The sequence below is a fragment of the Podarcis raffonei genome, chromosome 5, assembly GCF_027172205.1.
Source record: "Podarcis raffonei isolate rPodRaf1 chromosome 5, rPodRaf1.pri, whole genome shotgun sequence".
Lineage (NCBI taxonomy): Eukaryota > Metazoa > Chordata > Lepidosauria > Squamata > Lacertidae > Podarcis > Podarcis raffonei.
Window position 1 is genome coordinate 21,047,314 of NC_070606.1, and position 18,400 is coordinate 21,065,713.

The following is an 18,400-nucleotide window of genomic DNA, read 5'->3' on the forward strand; positions in this document are numbered from 1 at the left end:
GGGAATGGAAGGAGACTGAGCTTCTGGACCACTGCAATGATGGTTGACGATCTGCCCAAACTCTCTTTGCCCTGCAGCCCACTATTACCCTACTGGGTTCCAGATGTGAAACATCTTTTAAGTACTGTTTTCGTATACATGATGATAATCAGTGAAGCACTTCACTGCTACTGCTGATAGAAATACTCACCGCAAGTGTTTATGGATAACATGGCATCATCCCTAGCTGATCTGACATGAGATGATTTGACACAGAAATGATCCTGCTTTGCCAGGAACCAAAACATCCCCGTTGAAGATCATCTCAAGTGAATACTACCCAGAGCCACAGTCCACCTGTGATTCTCTGTAGAAACAGGTTGTGCAGGCAAATGGTCCAGTCACTGCTTTATCCCTGCTCTTAAATTTAATACATAACACAGAAAGGAGTTAGGCCACATAGAAGCTTATAAGCCGTGATGAAAGCAAGTGAATGATGTATTCCTTGTCCCAAACTCCCATCATGCTTTTTTGCTGTTCTAAGATCAAGGCTGATTAAGGCGTTATGGCCCCCACCAAAAATCATTGGCGTGGTGGCACATGAGGATTCTCCATAACCATTTTGCAAAATCATAGGGTCTGCTGTTGCGAACATGGATCGCTTCTGAACTATTACATTGCTCTGCATGAGCCTTTTTGTGATGAGCTTGATTACAAACATGCTTTGTGCAGAGTACCACCATGCCACAACAATTTTCATTGGACCCTATCTACTTGAGGGGTGTAACGTATGAAATTTCCTTCATTTATAATGTAGGTGAAATTGTTGATGCCATATTGCTTGGCAAGTCCCAAGTGTCTATCCATTCCTGCCCTCTGCCATCACTGTTTTTAAGTCATGTGTGGCTCAAGCACAGTTCAAACAGAGCTCATAAATGAATACATCAGCAATATTTTTTGTTTAGGAACCGCTGAAGGGTTACAGGGAAGCTCCCACTATCTATTGTTTAGGGAGCTGATGTGTGTCTTTAGATGTGGAGAGTACGTACATCTTGAACATAGTGTGTGAGCAGATCAGTTAATGACACCTCATTTCACTACAGGAAAAATCTAACTGTAGGGCCTTTGCTCTAAAAGGAGCAAAGGGCCAAACTGCACTACAGAGTATGTGAATGAAAATTATAATGGGGCAGGGAGGGCTTGGGATAGGCTGCTATGGTGAGACAAAGAAAGTTGAATTTATCATGTTGGCTATATAAGCTGGTTGGTTATGTGGCATTCACAACAGTAGGAATTTCAGCCACCACTTGCATAGCAAGTACATAAAGAAAGGAAGGAGAAGCTTTAGAAATTGTGACAAGGGAACGGTATTGGTCAACAACGCCCTGAAACAACAAATGCATCCTAAGCGCATTTGCTCAAAAGTAGCCTTATAGATTTCAGCGGAACTTCTTCTGAGGAAGCATGCTTAAGACTACTGGCTAAGAAAGATGAATTCCTGATCGACCCTTCCTGTTCTACCATTATACTTCCATGCAAAACACTCCCTCAAACAATTATTCACTTGTTCTTTTTAACCCTCAAGATTCTATTAATCAAAAGCCTACCAAAAGTCTCATTTCAGTGGCCCTGGACTCTTGGAAAGCAAGCAATCATATGCAACTCTCAGACCAACCCTAAAGTCAAGGAAAATGAACATTCCCCCCTCCCACGCACACGCACATGCACACCTTTTTCTAGCTTAGCCCTCATTGTATTAGAAAAATATATCGTTTGTGGCATTGGCTAGAACCCACATTTAACATTTCCACCCATTTTGTCTAATGCCTGCAAAAGCCATGACGTTATTATATACCTCTCTTGACAAACAATACTGTTTCACCTGGGCAGGATATTGGAACTGTGTAAACAATCAACAGAAACCACGTCGGTGATTTCATCATGAACATGATGGGCACAGCCCAGCAAAAACTGCTACTGCACAACCCCTACCCCCACCTGTTTTAATCTGGCTTGTGTGAGGCTGTTATGCAAGACTCACAGGAAAGGACGGCAGCTGTACAGCAGCAGCAGTGCTTGACGATTTGTGCCCTACATCAGTAACATCTGTTTCATATATATATAAACACACCATAGTCCTATAAATACAACTTGCACGTATACACATACACAGGAAAAGGGTTACATTCTATTAAAGGTAAGGCGTATTATTAGTTTGTTGATAGGCAATATTGGTGATGTTTGGGGTTCTTGTCTGGTGTTCTTTTTTCCTCCCCTCCTCTTTCATTTTGACTGTTTGCTGCCAGAGGATCTAAAAACGTGGTGGCAGAGGTGATCCCTGTGTTGATTTATTGCACACGGCGGCAGTAGTACCCCAACACTTTACATTTCTCACAGAGATGCTGAGGGTGTTCTTTACTTTGATCAGAAACATCCAGGCCGTCGGGCTTTTCCAAGGGTCTCTGCATAAGGAAGGTAAGCACAGGCATACATTCATGTAAATGTGAACTGAAATGCAGCTCTGTTCCAAAGACACATGAAACCATAGCAATATGCAGCCATTTTAAACATTGTAGGTTAGGAGATGAACAGAGAACTTTTACAGACGGCTGCCCACTGATTAAAGAACATTCGATGTTGATCATTGCCACAAATTCTTAAAACACATAGAATCACCGGGTACCACATACAAATTAAAAAGGCAAAGGGTGAATGTTTAACAGTAATCTGTCTTCCATGTGGTTTGCCATTTAAAATATGGTTTACCATTTAAAATATATGCATATTGCCAGACTCTCAGGATAAGTGGGCTGTTGAAATACCAAAATTGTCGAGAGCCACCAAAGTTAGATCTGGGAATCCTCAGATGATATTATTATTATTATTATTATTATTATTATTATTATTATTATTATTACTATTATTCTTATTCTTATTCTTATTATTAGAACCCCATCTTGGTGTCCTCCAGATGTTTTGGACTACAACTCCCGTTAGTCCCTGCCAGCGTGGCCCAGTGGTCAGGGACAATGAGAATCCACAGAATCACAGAATTGTAGAGTTGGAAGGGACCATGAGGCTCATTTAGTCCCACCCCTGCAATGCAGGAATCTTTGGGCAAGGTGGTTCTTGAACCCACAACCCCGAGATTAAGAATCTCATGCTCCACCAACTGAGCTATCCCAGAAGAGTTCAAATCACCTGGAGGGCACCTTGTTGAGGGAGTCAGTTGCACAAGAGTGCAGAGCACTCTCCTTTTCCTTGCTGACATTAACCCTGGATGTCCCCCATCTGCAGTGAACACTGGGAAGCTATCCATATTCCTTTACATGTAAAGGCATGATTCAAATCTTGCCTCAGCACAGAACACAGCACTAAGAAAAGGGGGAAAGGGATGTAGGAAAGGTTGTAGAAACCAATTTAAATGCTCTTTATGGCATCAGAATTGCACATCTATCTCTCACTGCAAGGAATTATTGTCAGAGCAATGTATAGGTTTTTGGAGTACCAAACCGCAATCATCTGTTTCCTGCCTCCCGTCACCCTGAGCAATATGCTCGCCATCCTCCCCCCCCCCCCCCGCCGCCAAATATATGACCATGATTTTGGCTGCAGTACTTTAAACGTTTTTATTCTAGCGGAGCAAGAGTGTTTCAGATTGCAGCCTTCCTGCTCTTTCCTCACCAACCCTCCCTGAAGCAGCTTTAAAATCTTAACTACAAATAAGACATTTTTGAAGAGAGACATAATCCAGAAATGAAATCAGTTGTTTATTCCCCAGCAGGTCACTTCAAATGTCTATCATAAAAACAAAAGTGCTGTCTGAAATTACACACTGTGTAAGTGAGATGGAAACCAACCACTAGCTAAGAGTCGGAAAGAACAACCCTAAGGAAATGAGCAAAGGTCTACTACATTTTAAGATTTAAGCAAAAAATAAATACCCAGCTTGCTCTTGTACCTGAATATTTGCAATGCCATAGTTCTTGAAATAAGTTAAAATTATGAATGAACTTGATAAAATCTGAGGGTTTATATCTTTTCTTGCTGGCATTCACCAAGAGAACCCCCCTGCACCCCACAAGGGGCTCCTTTATTCTGTGCTATGAAAGGTCTGCTTAGGAACTGAAGGTTTGTGCAATTTCCTTCTCCTTCCCACTGGCTCTGCTGCAATGGTAGCTCCACTGCTTTGGCCAAAGTGGCCTATGAGGTTCCCAGCCAGGGGGCAGAGGGGACCCTGCCCAGTCCATAATAGGGGGGGCCAAAGGGCTCTAGCTCAGGACAGCCGCACTGTGCGAAAGTGCCTGGGGGAGAAGCTGCCGTGACCTGACCCGAGAGAGACAAATGCAGCAGTTATCGTGTTTATTGATATAAACTAGCTTAAAGCAAATTAACACAAATACGCAGGAATAATTTTTTCCTGGAAGTAGAGCAAAGGATGTTGGGGGTGCCAAGAGTTTCTTGGACCGCAGTCAGAAACAATATCTTTCCCTGGTTTGCTTTTCCCAGGCATTGGTTGATTTCAGTTTTATTGGCCTGCAACCCATTTAGATCTCAGAAAATGTTATTGTTACCAGCACGTTATGACATACTTGCAGAGGACAGACGTTGCAAACACAGGAAATCAGGTTGTTATGGGCCAGTTGGAGGCCACAAAGCAGTGCTTGGGCTGCATGAATCTGGTGAAGTGCAGCTGAGGTTCAGGCTCCAGAAACAGCACAAAAGCAACAGGAGTTAAACCAGTATGCAAACCAAACCAAAGCATAGCAAGCAAGCGCAGCATTTTGTGAGGGTAATGACGGCCATGGTCTAGAGCAGTAGTAGAGCCCAGGTTTCCTAGTGGAAGGAAGCACTATCCACATCAGTTCATTTGCCAACTACGTCCTAGCAGCTTGGATGTAGGGATGTACGCCATGGTGGAAGAGACTTTGGTGCAATGCAGTGGGTTCCAGGGCATGGTCAGTTCATGTGAGGCACCAGCCAGGACTTGGCTGTTGCCTGATGTGTATCAAAGGCTAAAGCTGACATTGCAAATCCATGTGTTTAAATGTGGATCTGTCCCATCACATAAAAAATAAGGCATGGGAGCCCAACTTCAAGAGCAAAAGGGGTGAGGGACACTAAACCTTTTCCTTGCCTGCCACCTCCCTGCCCCACCTCTCTGGATCTCTTCTCCCCATCCGCTTTTCTTCTGCCTTGGCTCCCTTCTGGTATCAGAACTGAAACTGGAATAAAAGTGAAGTTGAGGAGCAGACCAAAAGTGGGCAGAGGGATTAGCACTCAGAGGGAGTGCAGGACCAGTGTCAGGGGTTGGACCAACCACAGCCCAGCAGAGGGCCCCCTGCAGACGAGAGATGCTCCACCAGTCTTCCATTGAGAAGTCCCTAGCAGAAGGAGAACAAACACAAGGGGAGTGGTCATTGCAGGATTCTTTGCAATGATCACCTGTTTCTCTCGTGGGAAGTGTTCCGGCAGGTTGCAGGGCAGAGAATGAAACAACATATTATTCTTTATTACAGTGCTATTTTTCTACAAAAAGAGATGCCAGAAATCACCACGAAACCTCCTTGTTCACTTATAATAGCAATGGTGCCCACCTGAGAGGTACTGGAACTGAGTTCTGGTGAGTTCTGGCTGAAAAAAACCTGCTTTATCTTGCTATATTCCCATAATAACTATTATATATCCTGTAATAATTGTCACAGCAAGAATGTGTATGTGTGCACCAAGACTAAGGATGCCTATATCATACCACTCAATTTTAGTTCACATTTCTTCAAAATTATTGTTCATCCCCAACCAAAGTTTCTTATGGTTTTTTGTGATCAATTAGCAACTTTTATATGTGTTTATGTATCCAAGGCTTAAATCCCTCCAGTCCCTTTCATCTTGTTTGTATGAATAAATGTACACTGTTAATATGGAATACAAAGTGAAAGAGAGCTGTTCTTTGCACAAATGTGCATTCTGACCAATGCACACTTGCATTACACACCAATTTAAGCTAGGGAAAGCACTTTAAGTCATGTGTGAAATGCCCCAAGTAATGGAAGGATTTGGCTCAAGCCTTCATTTCATACACAGATGATTTCTCTGATAGTTTTCTGGATGCCAAACAGGTAATGTTGCAGGTAGTTTATATGTATTTTCCCTTCTGGAACACAGGACAAGAATCTTTTAAAGGAGAGAAATATTTTTGGTGACCTGTCTGGGATTCTGTGAGCAATTTATATGTTTCCAAAAACCCTTCGCTCCCAATAAAACAGTATCCAGCAAAGCAAACCAACTACCAACTGGCTGAATCTGAACCCAGTGCTGCAGCTGTCATTACAGAAACAGCAGAGAAGGCCAAAATAACAACAACTTTTTAAAAAGGAATTTGACAGGAGGCCAATCAGGAAGAAGCCACGGCATTGATGCTTCTCCTAGAAAGTGGCAGGAGGGAGGGGGGAAATGACCATTCAGAGGCTGGCATCTGGGTGGCAACGCTGCCAAGAACGCCCAAGGAAATGGATATACATGCCAGCTCAATCACGAACCCACTGTGACGTCAAACCAAAGGCAGTGAATAGCTAATTGAAACAAAAAGCAGCAGCCTCCTGGAAAGGAGACCTTGTTTCTTTTAGAGCGCCACCCCAGTGCTAATGGTGGTGGGGTGGGGGGGGGGAAATACAGCCCTAACTAACCACACTGAGAAAGAACTATGTGTTAAAGGGCGACATGGAAACTTCCCTGGAGCTGTGTGAATGGTGAGCTGCGCTGATTTGAGGAAAGAAGGCTGCAATCCTCAGCACACTAGCCTGGGAGTAAAGTTGCCTGAGCTGAGTATAATGTGCACGACGTAAATGTATTGGAACATATTGTGTGAGAGAGGGCTACGCTTAATTAGCATTTGTGTTTTCATGTAGTCACGAGTTCCAGATGAATAGATCAGGTGCCAAACCGCAACTGATTTGACATGCCACAATTAATTGCATGCTGGTTTGAATCATGCCTTGAAAAATATTGATACAGTCTTAGAAATAACAAATGTCAGTAGGAAACAATACTATAATGAATTTAAACTACATTTTACTAACTTCTTTGGTTTCAGATACATCCAGGTTTTTGTCATCTGATGACATCGAGGCGAAACAATTGATGGATGTGGATTCCAGAGGGAAGGGTGCCACTTTCCTGCCTCCAATGTCAGTCCCATGAGCTGCGTTTGCACATGAGTTGTTCCAACCAAACCATGGTTTAATTGGAAGGAAGAGTGCTACATAGAAGTTCCCGTAATGCTGACCTCTTGCTCCTGCCATGTCTCTGAACCTAAGCCCATGGTTTATGTCCCCCCCAAACAAACCACAAGTGAAGATCCAATTTTGGAATTTTGTGGGAGTTCCCATATGTCATCTTTTCCCAGGGCACGCCATCTTTTTCATTAAAAAATTGTCCAGAAGCACCTTAGAGACCAACTAAGTTTGTTCTGCTTTCGTGTACATGCACACTTCTTCAGATACACTGAAACAGAAGTCACCAGACCCTTATATATAGTGGGAAGGTGGGGTGGGGGTTTTCTAAGAAGGGTAGTAGGAGATGGGTGATCGACTCAATGGGTATGGTAAACCTGTTGGCAACTGTTAAGGACTGCAATTAGTCCTACAAGAAAAAGCAAGGGATAGTATGCAGATTACCAAAAATAGCTTTAGCTATTTATATTTGGATATACTGGATTAATGAATTAATGTGTGCAAAAGTGACTACTTTGCCCATCTCTACCAAGATATATATGCAGACTGCTTTGCATATGCAGACTACTAAGATTTTGCCTTCCTGCCTCTGTCATCAGAGACTGTGTGTGTGTGTGTGTGTGTGAGAGAGAGAGAGAGAGAGAGAGAGAGAGAGAGAGAGAGAGAGAGAACTTGTGTGTTGTTGTTTCAGCTGTAGATGGGTTGCACTTCCCTTCATATGGAGCAAGGAACAATGGAGAAAAGCCGTTTTCATATTTAACTCAGGTTCTCAGAATTTGATCTTAAATAGCCGTTTTCATATTTAACCCGGGTTCTCAGAATTTGATCTTAAATCATCAAGATGTCAAGCACAAATAAGCTGGGTAGGTTTCACAATTTATGGGTAGATCATTTGAGAGGGGTCAGAGATTACAGTTAGAGAATGAGGAGAGCCATGTCCCCCATTTTTAAACTCTGCATGTGATTATCCGTCAGGATCAGCTATAGTTTTGGCTACCTTATGGTTCTACACACTATTTTTACATTATTATTATTTTTTTAAAGCTTACTATCGCTCCTATTTTTACAAGAAATTTAGTTGTTGTCTTTTTTTAAAAAGAGCAACAAAATATAAAACAATCTACAATTCAACCAAATCATGTATAAAAACACAATGCCGCAATACCAATTCCAAAGCAACCACTCGAGTTAAGCATCAATAAAAGGAGGAAATATTAAGTGGAAGGGCTTTTTAATCATCCAAATATATATATATATATATTGTGGGGGCCTAGGGCAAGGCTTCTCGCAGGATGAGCACTGCTACTGAGGAGGCCGTAGCACTGGTAATTTCTTAGCATGCCTGGACCAGTACCTCAAATGACTATTGTAGCATGTGGGGAGGATCATATGGAAGAAGATGGTCCTCAAGGTACCCAGGTGCCAAGCCTTAAAGATTAACACCAGCACCTTGAATTGATGCTGAAAACAAACCTGCAGCCGGTTCAAATCCTGGTATGACAGACTAAAAATGCCTAACACCCATCAACATCCTTGCTGTGACATTTAACACCAGTTGCAGTTCCTGAATGCTTTTCAAAGGCATACCCACCTAGAGTGTTTTGCAGTAACCTAATCCGTAGGTCACTGTGGCATGAATGACCATGGCAATATTCTACTCCATCAGGAATGGAAAAGTCAGGTGCTACCTGAACATCTAATAATAGCATCGGATTTAAGGAGTACCCTCCCCCAAACCGTGAGCCTGATTTTTCAAGGGGTGTGTGACCCCATCCAGAACAAGTTGCGAACCCAGACTAAAAGTCGGACACTGTACCTACCAACATGTCTGTTTTGTGTGGATTATATTTCAGCATATTCTACCTCATCCAGTCTTTCACAGCTACCAAACAGCAGTTCAGCCATTCAGCTGCCTCCCTAGGATCATATAAAACTAAGAGGTAGGGTTGAGTGACACACCAGCATACTGATGACTCCATGACCCACACCCCAACCAGCATTTTCATGTGCAGTGTATATTAAACAGCACGGGAGACAGAAGGGAACCTTCCAGGACCCCAGAGCCCGCAAGCAAAGGGAAAGAACAGCAGTCCCTTGGCACCATCTTCTGGGTCCAAATTCTCATGAATCAATGGAGTTGGTTCAATACTGTGCCCCTAATCCCCACCCTTTCAAGATGGTCCAGAAGGGTATCACAACTGATGGACTTGACCACCACTAAGAAATCCAGGAGAATCAGCAGAGATGCTCCCTCCCAGTCCATTTTCCATTGGAGGTTATCCACCTGGATGACTAAGGCAATTTCAGTGACAATACAGACAACATTGAGCAGATGCCATGGTGGTGGAAAATGAAGATTCCTTTGCCACCATCATTGTCACAAAACAGGCTCAATAACTAGTTCTAAGCTGTTTTGGTTGGGCTCGCTATGAATCTTCCTGTATTTTCACTCCAGTGGTCTGCTCATTTGTTTCATTGCTCCTCAGTAAACCAAAGAGTTTTATAAGCCCCAGGGGAGAGCTAAGCTCCATCAGGGGCTTAGAAGCAATAGAATTGATAACTGGGCCACTTCTATATTTCACAGATTGACCAGGACAGTGGCAGAACTGCAATCTATTTCAGTGGGAATTCTCCCACCCACACAGGGAGCTATCAGGATTCTACCTGGATCCATCAGTCTCCAAGGATGGACAATTTCAATAGCTCCTTCCTGCAGAGTTGGGCAGTTGTCCAGAGACTAAACCTAACCAGGCAGTGATCTGTCAATGACAAGGGAAGCGCACCGACTTCCTCCGCCATCAGACCATATTGTCGCAGCCCAGGACAAAGCAGCAAGTCAAGCATATGCCCTACAATTTGTGTGTGGGACCAGGTACCATTTGAGGCAGGCCCACAGTTGTCATGGTAGCCATGAAATCCTGAGCTACTCCAGTCAGGTATGAAACTCACCCAAGTTTGTAAACCCTGGAGAATCTATCATCACTATGAAGATTATCATGGCCAACTTTGGTAAGCAGACTGTTAGATGGTGCACCAAGAGAATTGCTATCATATCCTGTGTTTTCAACACCATATGCAGACACACAGACCTAGTGGGTTGCCTGGCAAGAATGATGGCATCATGGCAGACAGCAGCAATCCCTCCTCCCTGTCTACTGGGACTGTGCTGCTGCATAGTGTAGTAATGATGACTGCTTGAGTGTGGTGATATAATTGCTAACAGTTATGAACCATTAAAAATCCAATTTCAAAATGTGTGGTGTTTAAGGTTGAATATATCCAACAGCAGGCTTTTAAACCATGCTGAGAATCTTGCTGCCTTATTGTAATTGCTTAGCTCCCCCTCATATACAGAAATCTAAAATGGCAACTCTGACATGCAGTGGGAAAGGGCAAGGGCAAAACATACTACAATTCCCTTCCTGTGTAAATATATATTCAAGGTGAGGACTACAACCCACAAGCAACTTTTTATTTATTTATTGAATTTATATACCGTCCTATACCAGCCAGGTCTCATATCCTAAATTTTGTAAACAAGCCATTCATCAAAGTGTCTGGTTTTACCTAATGGCTATAGCCCTTTTACTGAACCCCAATAATCTTGGAGAACAACACAAGGGATTTCTTTCACTCTGCTTCTGCTGTTGCTGCCAGCAAAGGAGCAGAGACTGTGCTTTGGAATGGATTCTAAATTTCTGGCATGGTGTCATCATTTGCTAGTCACACAGCCTCCAGTCTCATTTGTAATGGATCAGTTTTCATTTTGACCTACTTTAAATTAATCTGAAAGCTTTATCTGAGCACTGAAATATTTTCTGTGGCTAGGGGAGGTCTTTGCTCTGCTCTTCCAAATGACCTTTTCTTTGTACTTAATGTCATACACTTTCCCCAACATTACCTCTTACAATTGAGACTCTTCAACCCTTCACCTTCCCGATTATACAAGCACAGATCCTTGTCGAGATTTAACAACTGCAATTGCATCAAGTATAACTCTCAAAGAGATTGGTAAATACACCCCACATTCTCTGCTCATGAAAGACACGAATATCATCATATTTTTTCAGTCACAGCTTCCACACTGAAGTTGACTATCCTTAGGCAAAATGTCCCAATCTAGCAATGGAATTTCATACATGCAAATAATACATGTGAAAATGTATTGCAATGCTCTCCAGTCCCCACTGAATGCAATGAATGTGTCTAACGGATGGATAGATCAGTCTAATTCTGCTCCATGTCTGTCTCCCATGTGTTCATTCATAAATTATTCCATCCCATTTTCATATTGATCTGTGATGATTTTTTAAAAAAAGGAAAAACATGCATTGAAATTTGCATTATTTTTCAATGCATTTTATTATTTTCACAAAATGCAGAGTTGTGTACACATTTTACCCAAAGCACACATTTTTGGGGGGCCTGTATTATACCTAAAACACAAGTTTTCAAGACAATTTGGTATACCTCTTTTAGTCAAGAACTTGCAGAAGTGCAAAAACCAAAGGATAACTGTGTTCTAATCTATACATTAATCCAGGAAATGTGAATCAGATTGATTCATTTTAAAAATACTATATGGACAAAACAAAACCCTCCACTCTCCCTACTAATGGGAAATTCTCACACACACCCCATCCAGATTGCACATAAGAAAGCAAAAGCAGCACATTACAATAAAAATGAGTTCACTTTTCATTTAAAAAAATAATAAATGGGAAAAGTGTGTGAATAAAATCTACTATAGGAAACCCTATAAGAATTAACAGTGTTATTTTAGACCCCAATGTACTATAAAAAAATAATCCCAAACATTTCTTATTCTTTGACATTAACTAGAAGTAATTGTCAAATACATCTAATTGTTTTTTAAACTAAACTATGAGTGGGCTCAATATCAGATAACTGAAACAACTATAAGAGGATTAAAAGGTTACTTAAATTCTTGACAGTTGTTTACAATTACGTTAGATATTCTGAATAAGAAAAAAATGTGTTTTGTTTGTTTGAAAAGTTTTGTTGCTGTTGGCTTTTTTAAAAATAAAAAAGTTTCGACATTGTTTCTAGCATTCTTCATGTGCTTCCCATAATAAAATATGAACAAGTATTACTGTAATATACAATTTTCAGTAATCATGTAAGCACTCTTGCTCATAGTCTCAGTCTTGCAATGTCTCAGTCTGTTGAATTAAAACTTACTTGACGTTCCACTTCTTCCAATGTATACGTTTAATTCAGGGGAGGGAAACCTTTTCTGTCCCTGAAAGGCCAAGTGTGATAGGTGGCTGGGGCTGTAAGAGCAGCATGGGGATGCTTGCCAAAGCCCTCTTGCAAACAGCCCATGCATGCTGCACTTTGTATATTGAGTTTTTGGAGGCTCACTTGAACCATATGGAGGAGCACCTGTAACAGGCCTACCTGCTTGTGAGGATACACATTGATGTGGCACTTGATACATTCTTGTCCCATGTTGGCCCAGGAGTTTCCACTCATCCATTTTCTCTTGCACTTGGGGCATTTGTATTCACCAAAGCAGCGTTTTTTCCCCTGGTACGGTGTCAGGCCTTCTCCTTTTGGACGTGCCTGAAATGTGAAGAGGAGAGATATAAGTGTAATCATAACTGAAGTGCAGAACAGGAAGTGGGATTGGATTGCGCAGTGAGTTGTGCGTGCCCAAGGAGGCTTAGGCCCTCTCCCCTTCCTGCATAGCTCAGGTTCTCAGCTACTATGCTATACCAGTGTTTCCCAAACTTGGGTCTCCAGCTGTTATTGGACTACAACTCCCATCATCCCTAGCTGGCAAGACCAGCGGTCAGGGATGATGGGAACTGTAGCCTGAAAACAGCTGGAAACTAAAGTTTGGGAAAATCTGTGCTATACCATCTATTTCATAATCTAAACATAGTAATCTAAGGAACACTCAAATAACAAAAGACAATTGAACAAAAAAGAGCAGTGAGATTTTTAAGCACCTCTACAAGTAAGAACTTCCCCCCAACATTCTCTCCCACTCTCCCAAAAAGATATCCCATCCTAGCATGACCAAGATATGGAATCCAGGGCAGGACTACATAGATAGGGGCTGGGCTGGCTCTCAGTGGCTCCCACTGAGCTGTGTGGGATAATGCAAGTCAGCTACAGTAGGCAACATGATTCCCCCGGTGTCATTTTTTTCCTACTGTGCCACTACAACAGCTGGCATCTTGCTCATTAATAAATAGCAGAGTAAATGCAATCTTAAAATTCATTCCTTTATCCAGTACCAAAGGCCAGGTGACACTAAAACAGTGCAATCTACTTCCGAAGCATAGGGAGAAATAGAGAATGTTGGACTTCCTTGGGAGGGAATTCCAAATATATGGTGCCACTATGAAGATGTCGCTTCCGTTTGCAGCTGTTGAAGGAAATTCCAGTATTGAATGTTCCCCGATGGGATTATATGACCCAGACTGTTTAAGGCTTTTAATGAAAGATGGTAACCAGCACCCTGAATGGTGCCCAAATTAGTGCATCCACAGAGAGCATGTCAGTAGGAATTCCTTGTCCCAGAGGTGCTCAGCACTTTTGATTCTGTGCTTGGCTTCCTCTGTAACTACCCTCCCCTATGATGATGGACTTGCTTGTGAATGCCTTCTCTCTGCTTTCATGGGTAGTAAGCATGCAGGGAAATGCCTGCTCTCATGAGAACCCCAAGGCCCATATGGTTTTTGTTTCATGTGTTGTCATTCTATTATCCAACTCCTGGAAACTGTGAATCACGGCCCTTTGTGGGGCTGACTGTGCTATGATCCATTTATGTTGTTGTCTTCTGAGGTTGCTTAACATTCCCTGATGAAATCCTCACTGTTTCTTAACTGTGCGGGGCGCCACTTTTCTTGGTCAGCAATATGCATGCACGATGATTTGTTTTTATTTGCGATACTTCAGCTGTTTTATACATACAGATGGCCTGTTAATGAGGACGTGAGTGATGCCTTTTTCCTCACTTAGACAAATCTTTGGATTTTGCAAGACACATAACTAAACAGAATATGGGATTACTAATTATATGACAAAATACATTGCAGTTGTGTTGATAAAATGCATGAAGAAGATAATCCAGATTTGCATTAAAACTAGGGGTACTAATACAGATGTCTGAATAAGTAGGCTATACTAAGCACCATGCTAGCACAGCAATGTTTAGGTACTGAAACAGATGCCACAGTTGGTGTCCATTTTTACAGGGTCTCCTGCTGTCTCCTCTTTCACTACCCTTCTCTTGTGCCCTGCTTCTTCCATAACTTTCCCATTCCATCCTTGTTTCATCAAGCAAATGCCACACTCCCACTCTGGTCATAACAAGCTCCAGAGTATTTCATAATGATGTTTCTAAACTCTCCCAACACTAAATATCAGGGTTACTGAGTAAGTTGCTCCATGACTGCTGCAGAACAGGTCTTAAGGTCCCAGCAGGCATGAGATGGTTAAATTATAGTTAAGGCCATTTGGTTGCTTGGCAGTCTGTCGGTTCAGCTGACATGTCAGCTAGCACTGGGAACTGAAACTAGTTTTTTAGAAGAAAGAAAGAAAGAAACCGTTGGCTCAGTTTCTTCGAACTGAGTCCAAATTACAAAATGGTATTTTGACATAATATGCATGTAAAGGTGGAGTTCCTGGCTGCAGAGGTGCTGGCAAATCTCCCGTTCCCTGATAATAGCTGACCCCGATTCCCAGATAAGATTTGTGCCTGAACTTAAATGTTTCTAAAATTATCACACACACACACTTCTCTCTACTGGAAGCCTGTAGGGATTAAATGTCTTTCCTCAAAGGCTGCTGGTAACCCACTGTGACCTGAGCAGGCCGAAGGCCTCTTTGTTACCCATTCACGTAACTACACTTCTGTTCTGCTGGAGACATTTTATAAGGCTCCCAGAATAAATTTAAGCTTTCCGAAAGCCAAGTGGGTCCTTAGCTTTAAGAAACTCTCTGCTTTGCTCTGGGAACTTGTGCACTATATCTTGGTGTAGAGGTCCAAATAGCTCTTGGTTGTTAAAACTGTGTAGAAGGAAAAGCAGGTGTTTGGCATGAAAACCCAAACTTGGCAGGGATGGGAGATCCCATGGCCAATGGCGATAGCTCGTGCTGTGTTGTGTGTATGTGAGAACTTCAGAAAAGTACATTCAGCTTATCTGGCCCTGTTAAAGGAGGCAATGAAACAAGGTGGGTATTTCCCTTGTTTTATTGCATGGGGATAAGGAAGGCCATAAATGCACAACTTTCAATGAGGAATGCTATATTTTCCACTTAAAGGAGCCAAAAAGCTTGCCAGAAGGGTAAGTTGGGCTACTGGGGTCAGGTGGGGCTGGGCTGCAATGGGGGTGTGAGTGAAGCCAGGCAGACAGGGATCAAGTGGAAATTCTGGAGTAGCAGAATTCAAGACAACTAACTGACATGTGCTAAGTCAGTGTTTCCCAGTGGTCAGGGATGATGGGTATTGTAGTTCGAAAACAGCTGGAGACCCAAGTTTGGGAAACAATGCTAAGTGAAAGGATGAACAAGGTAAAAAGAAGGAGAAAACAGGAAGCACAAGCAGGAGGTTCAACAGGCATAGCCAAATTCGAGTTCCTGATTGCTCATCCTTCCAGCAGCCACAGCCACTACAGCTTCTTTTTGCAGTAGCGGTAGGGAACCTTTCTCAGCTCATGAGCCATATTGTGTTGTGGGCAACATTCTAAGGGCCATATGCCAGTGGGGGGGGGAAGGGGGGAAAGGAAGGACCTACTGACAAGAGAGCTTGGGGATCCACATTTGCACCCAGAATCTACCTTCCTTGGATGCCCGTGCAAGAATGCCACTTAGTGGTTTTTAATTCACAATGAAGCAGTAGTATAAAATTGTTGTGAAATAAAAGTAAATAAATGATGACTTCTCCTTTGGGCAAAAATAGAAACTGTTTGCAGACGGTTGGTGACAGCACAAGAAACCCTCGACATTTCTTGTGAGTTAAAATGGGCATTTATTGGGAGCTAAAATGGGGTGTTTCCTACCCTTCCGGTGAACCATCTTCCTGGTCCCCATGGCAGGCACCCGCTCCACATTGCCATGTTACTCTTACGCCAAGAAGACCCAGTGTGTGATCCTAGCTCTTCCCTGAGGTGCTAATTTAAATCCATGGAGAAGAGTAGCTCCTGTTCTTTATGCTGCATCTCTTTTAGTTTGCTGAGATGCACCCGGCTTTAGCCAGACAATACAGATGAACCACTATGGAGGCTTCCTGACCATGATCCCCTCCTTTTCTTGACTGCAGCCAAGGAAGGGCTATTAAAATAAATAGTGATGTTTCTGCACAGGATGGACTGCAGGGTTTATATATATATTTTTTTCTGGCTCAACTCCTTCTTCCCTAGAGCAAGCTGGGAGTGTCATGGTGACCCTCACAGCTGTGCAGGGTTCTCAGTGAGATGGGTTATCCCACACCGCTAGTAAATTTGTTGCATCATCACCCCTACTTGGGGAATTGCTCCTGCTCCCTCCTGCCAAGCAATAAATACTCAGTGTAAATGTGGAAGGAAACACGCACATAAAAATTGAGTCTCCCTTCCATTTAATAATAATCAGCATTTTATACAGTGCTTGAAGCTACATGATGTCTTGTAATCCTTGCAGGGACCAAGTATTATTGTATGGTTGGTGTTATTATTCTGATATTGCAGAGGAAGGTTTGAGGCTGAGACAGAGTGGGGTGAACAAGGTGACTTCATGGCAAGAGACCAGGGATTTCCTGATTTGTAGTTTAGAAGTAACTGAATCTTACTTCAGCACTAGTTATAGGACCAGGGATTTTTCCCCCCAGCCAGAACTCACCAGAACTGAGTTCTGGCACCTGTCGGGTAGGCTCCATTACCATTCCAAGAAAATGAGGGAGGTGCTCATGGTTCATGTGCCTTGCACACACATATTTCCACCTGGCTTCTCCTTCCCTGGCACAGGAAGATTTTACTTCTGAATTCCCTTAACCACAGTTTAGTGTGTCACCAAACCCACACTGGTAGTTAATATGTGTGTCGCTCTCTGGGTTCATAGTGTGGCTATCCTTACGTTCTCCACACTTCAGTTTCTCCAAGGACGTCTTGATCTATTTTATTACATTGTTTTTAATCCTGACCTTTATCCAAGAGGGTCACGGTGACATCCCCCCCCTCCCTTCTGCTACAAGCAGCACTTTAAAAACAGTGAATAGAATGAGTTTTGGACTGAACCTCCACTATAGCCATAAATTCAGTGGGTGGACAAAGACAGGCCTCTCGCATTTCTTCATTCTAAGTTTCCCTGTGTTAAAGTAGGAATCACAACCCTTGACAGAGTTGTTGTGAGGATAGATAACAAAAACATTGTGAAAAATATACTCCACAACCATCCTCAACTACACATTATGCAGACTCCCAAGATTCTTCCCTTCAGGTATGTGGACATGGCGGTGCTGGTGGTTGTTTTGCATTGTGAGCTCCAAGCAGATAAACAGATGGTCTGGCTTTGGGACAAGGCAGCTTCCTTTGTTATTCTCATATACCCCACCTACCCTTTCCCCTGTCAAACCACAAATGGGCTATAATAAGATTTCTGAAGCATCTAATCTCCCCCCGCCACTCCCTTCCCCCACTTTGGTGAGTGGCCAACTGGGGCCCAACTGGTCCGTGTATCTCATGGGATGGCTTTGCCAAGCATCTTGGCAGCATCAGGCATCATAAAGGATCTATTTGCTTCGCTTGGGACAATTCTCCAAAAGTATCCATTTGCAGAGTTTCAGTCATGCCTGGATTTGATGCTGGACTTTTACAAATGCAATAACGTGCACAAACATCCTCTCAGGCTGGAAGGCAAATTGACCACTGAGGGTGTATCTTCTTCTGAAAGCTCCAGGGACAAAGCAGAGTATTGGAACATACAAGCATGTAGCCAGCAAGATGCTGGACTCACTCCACACAGAGATCTGCGTCGATGGGAATATTTAATTAGCAAATGCTTATCCCTCAGATGTCAGAATAAAATAAACGAGTGATTTGAATTGCTGGATGACTGCTGGATAAATCCCTTGTGTACAAACACTGTCTTGAAATGTGACCATTTGCCATAGCATGAAGTTCAGTTGTCAAATGCTAGTGGGATAAATGATAGGCTCCCCAAATCATGACAGATGTGTG

At 42.7% G+C, this 18,400-nt stretch overlaps 1 protein-coding gene across 1 annotated transcript in view; it reads right to left on the minus strand.

Moving 5' to 3' along the window:
• Positions 1 to 2,124: 2,124 nt before the first annotated feature.
• Positions 2,125 to 18,400, minus strand: part of ZCCHC24 (zinc finger CCHC-type containing 24) — a 107,307-nt gene continuing 91,031 nt past the window's right edge. Inside the window, exons 3-4 of the mRNA XM_053388177.1 lie at positions 12,633 to 12,797; positions 2,125 to 2,441 (exon numbers count right to left, since the gene is read on the minus strand). Coding sequence (XP_053244152.1) covers positions 2,328 to 2,441; positions 12,633 to 12,797 — 279 coding nt within the window. The 3' untranslated portion in view covers positions 2,125 to 2,327. The remainder of the gene's footprint in view (positions 2,442 to 12,632; positions 12,798 to 18,400) is intronic.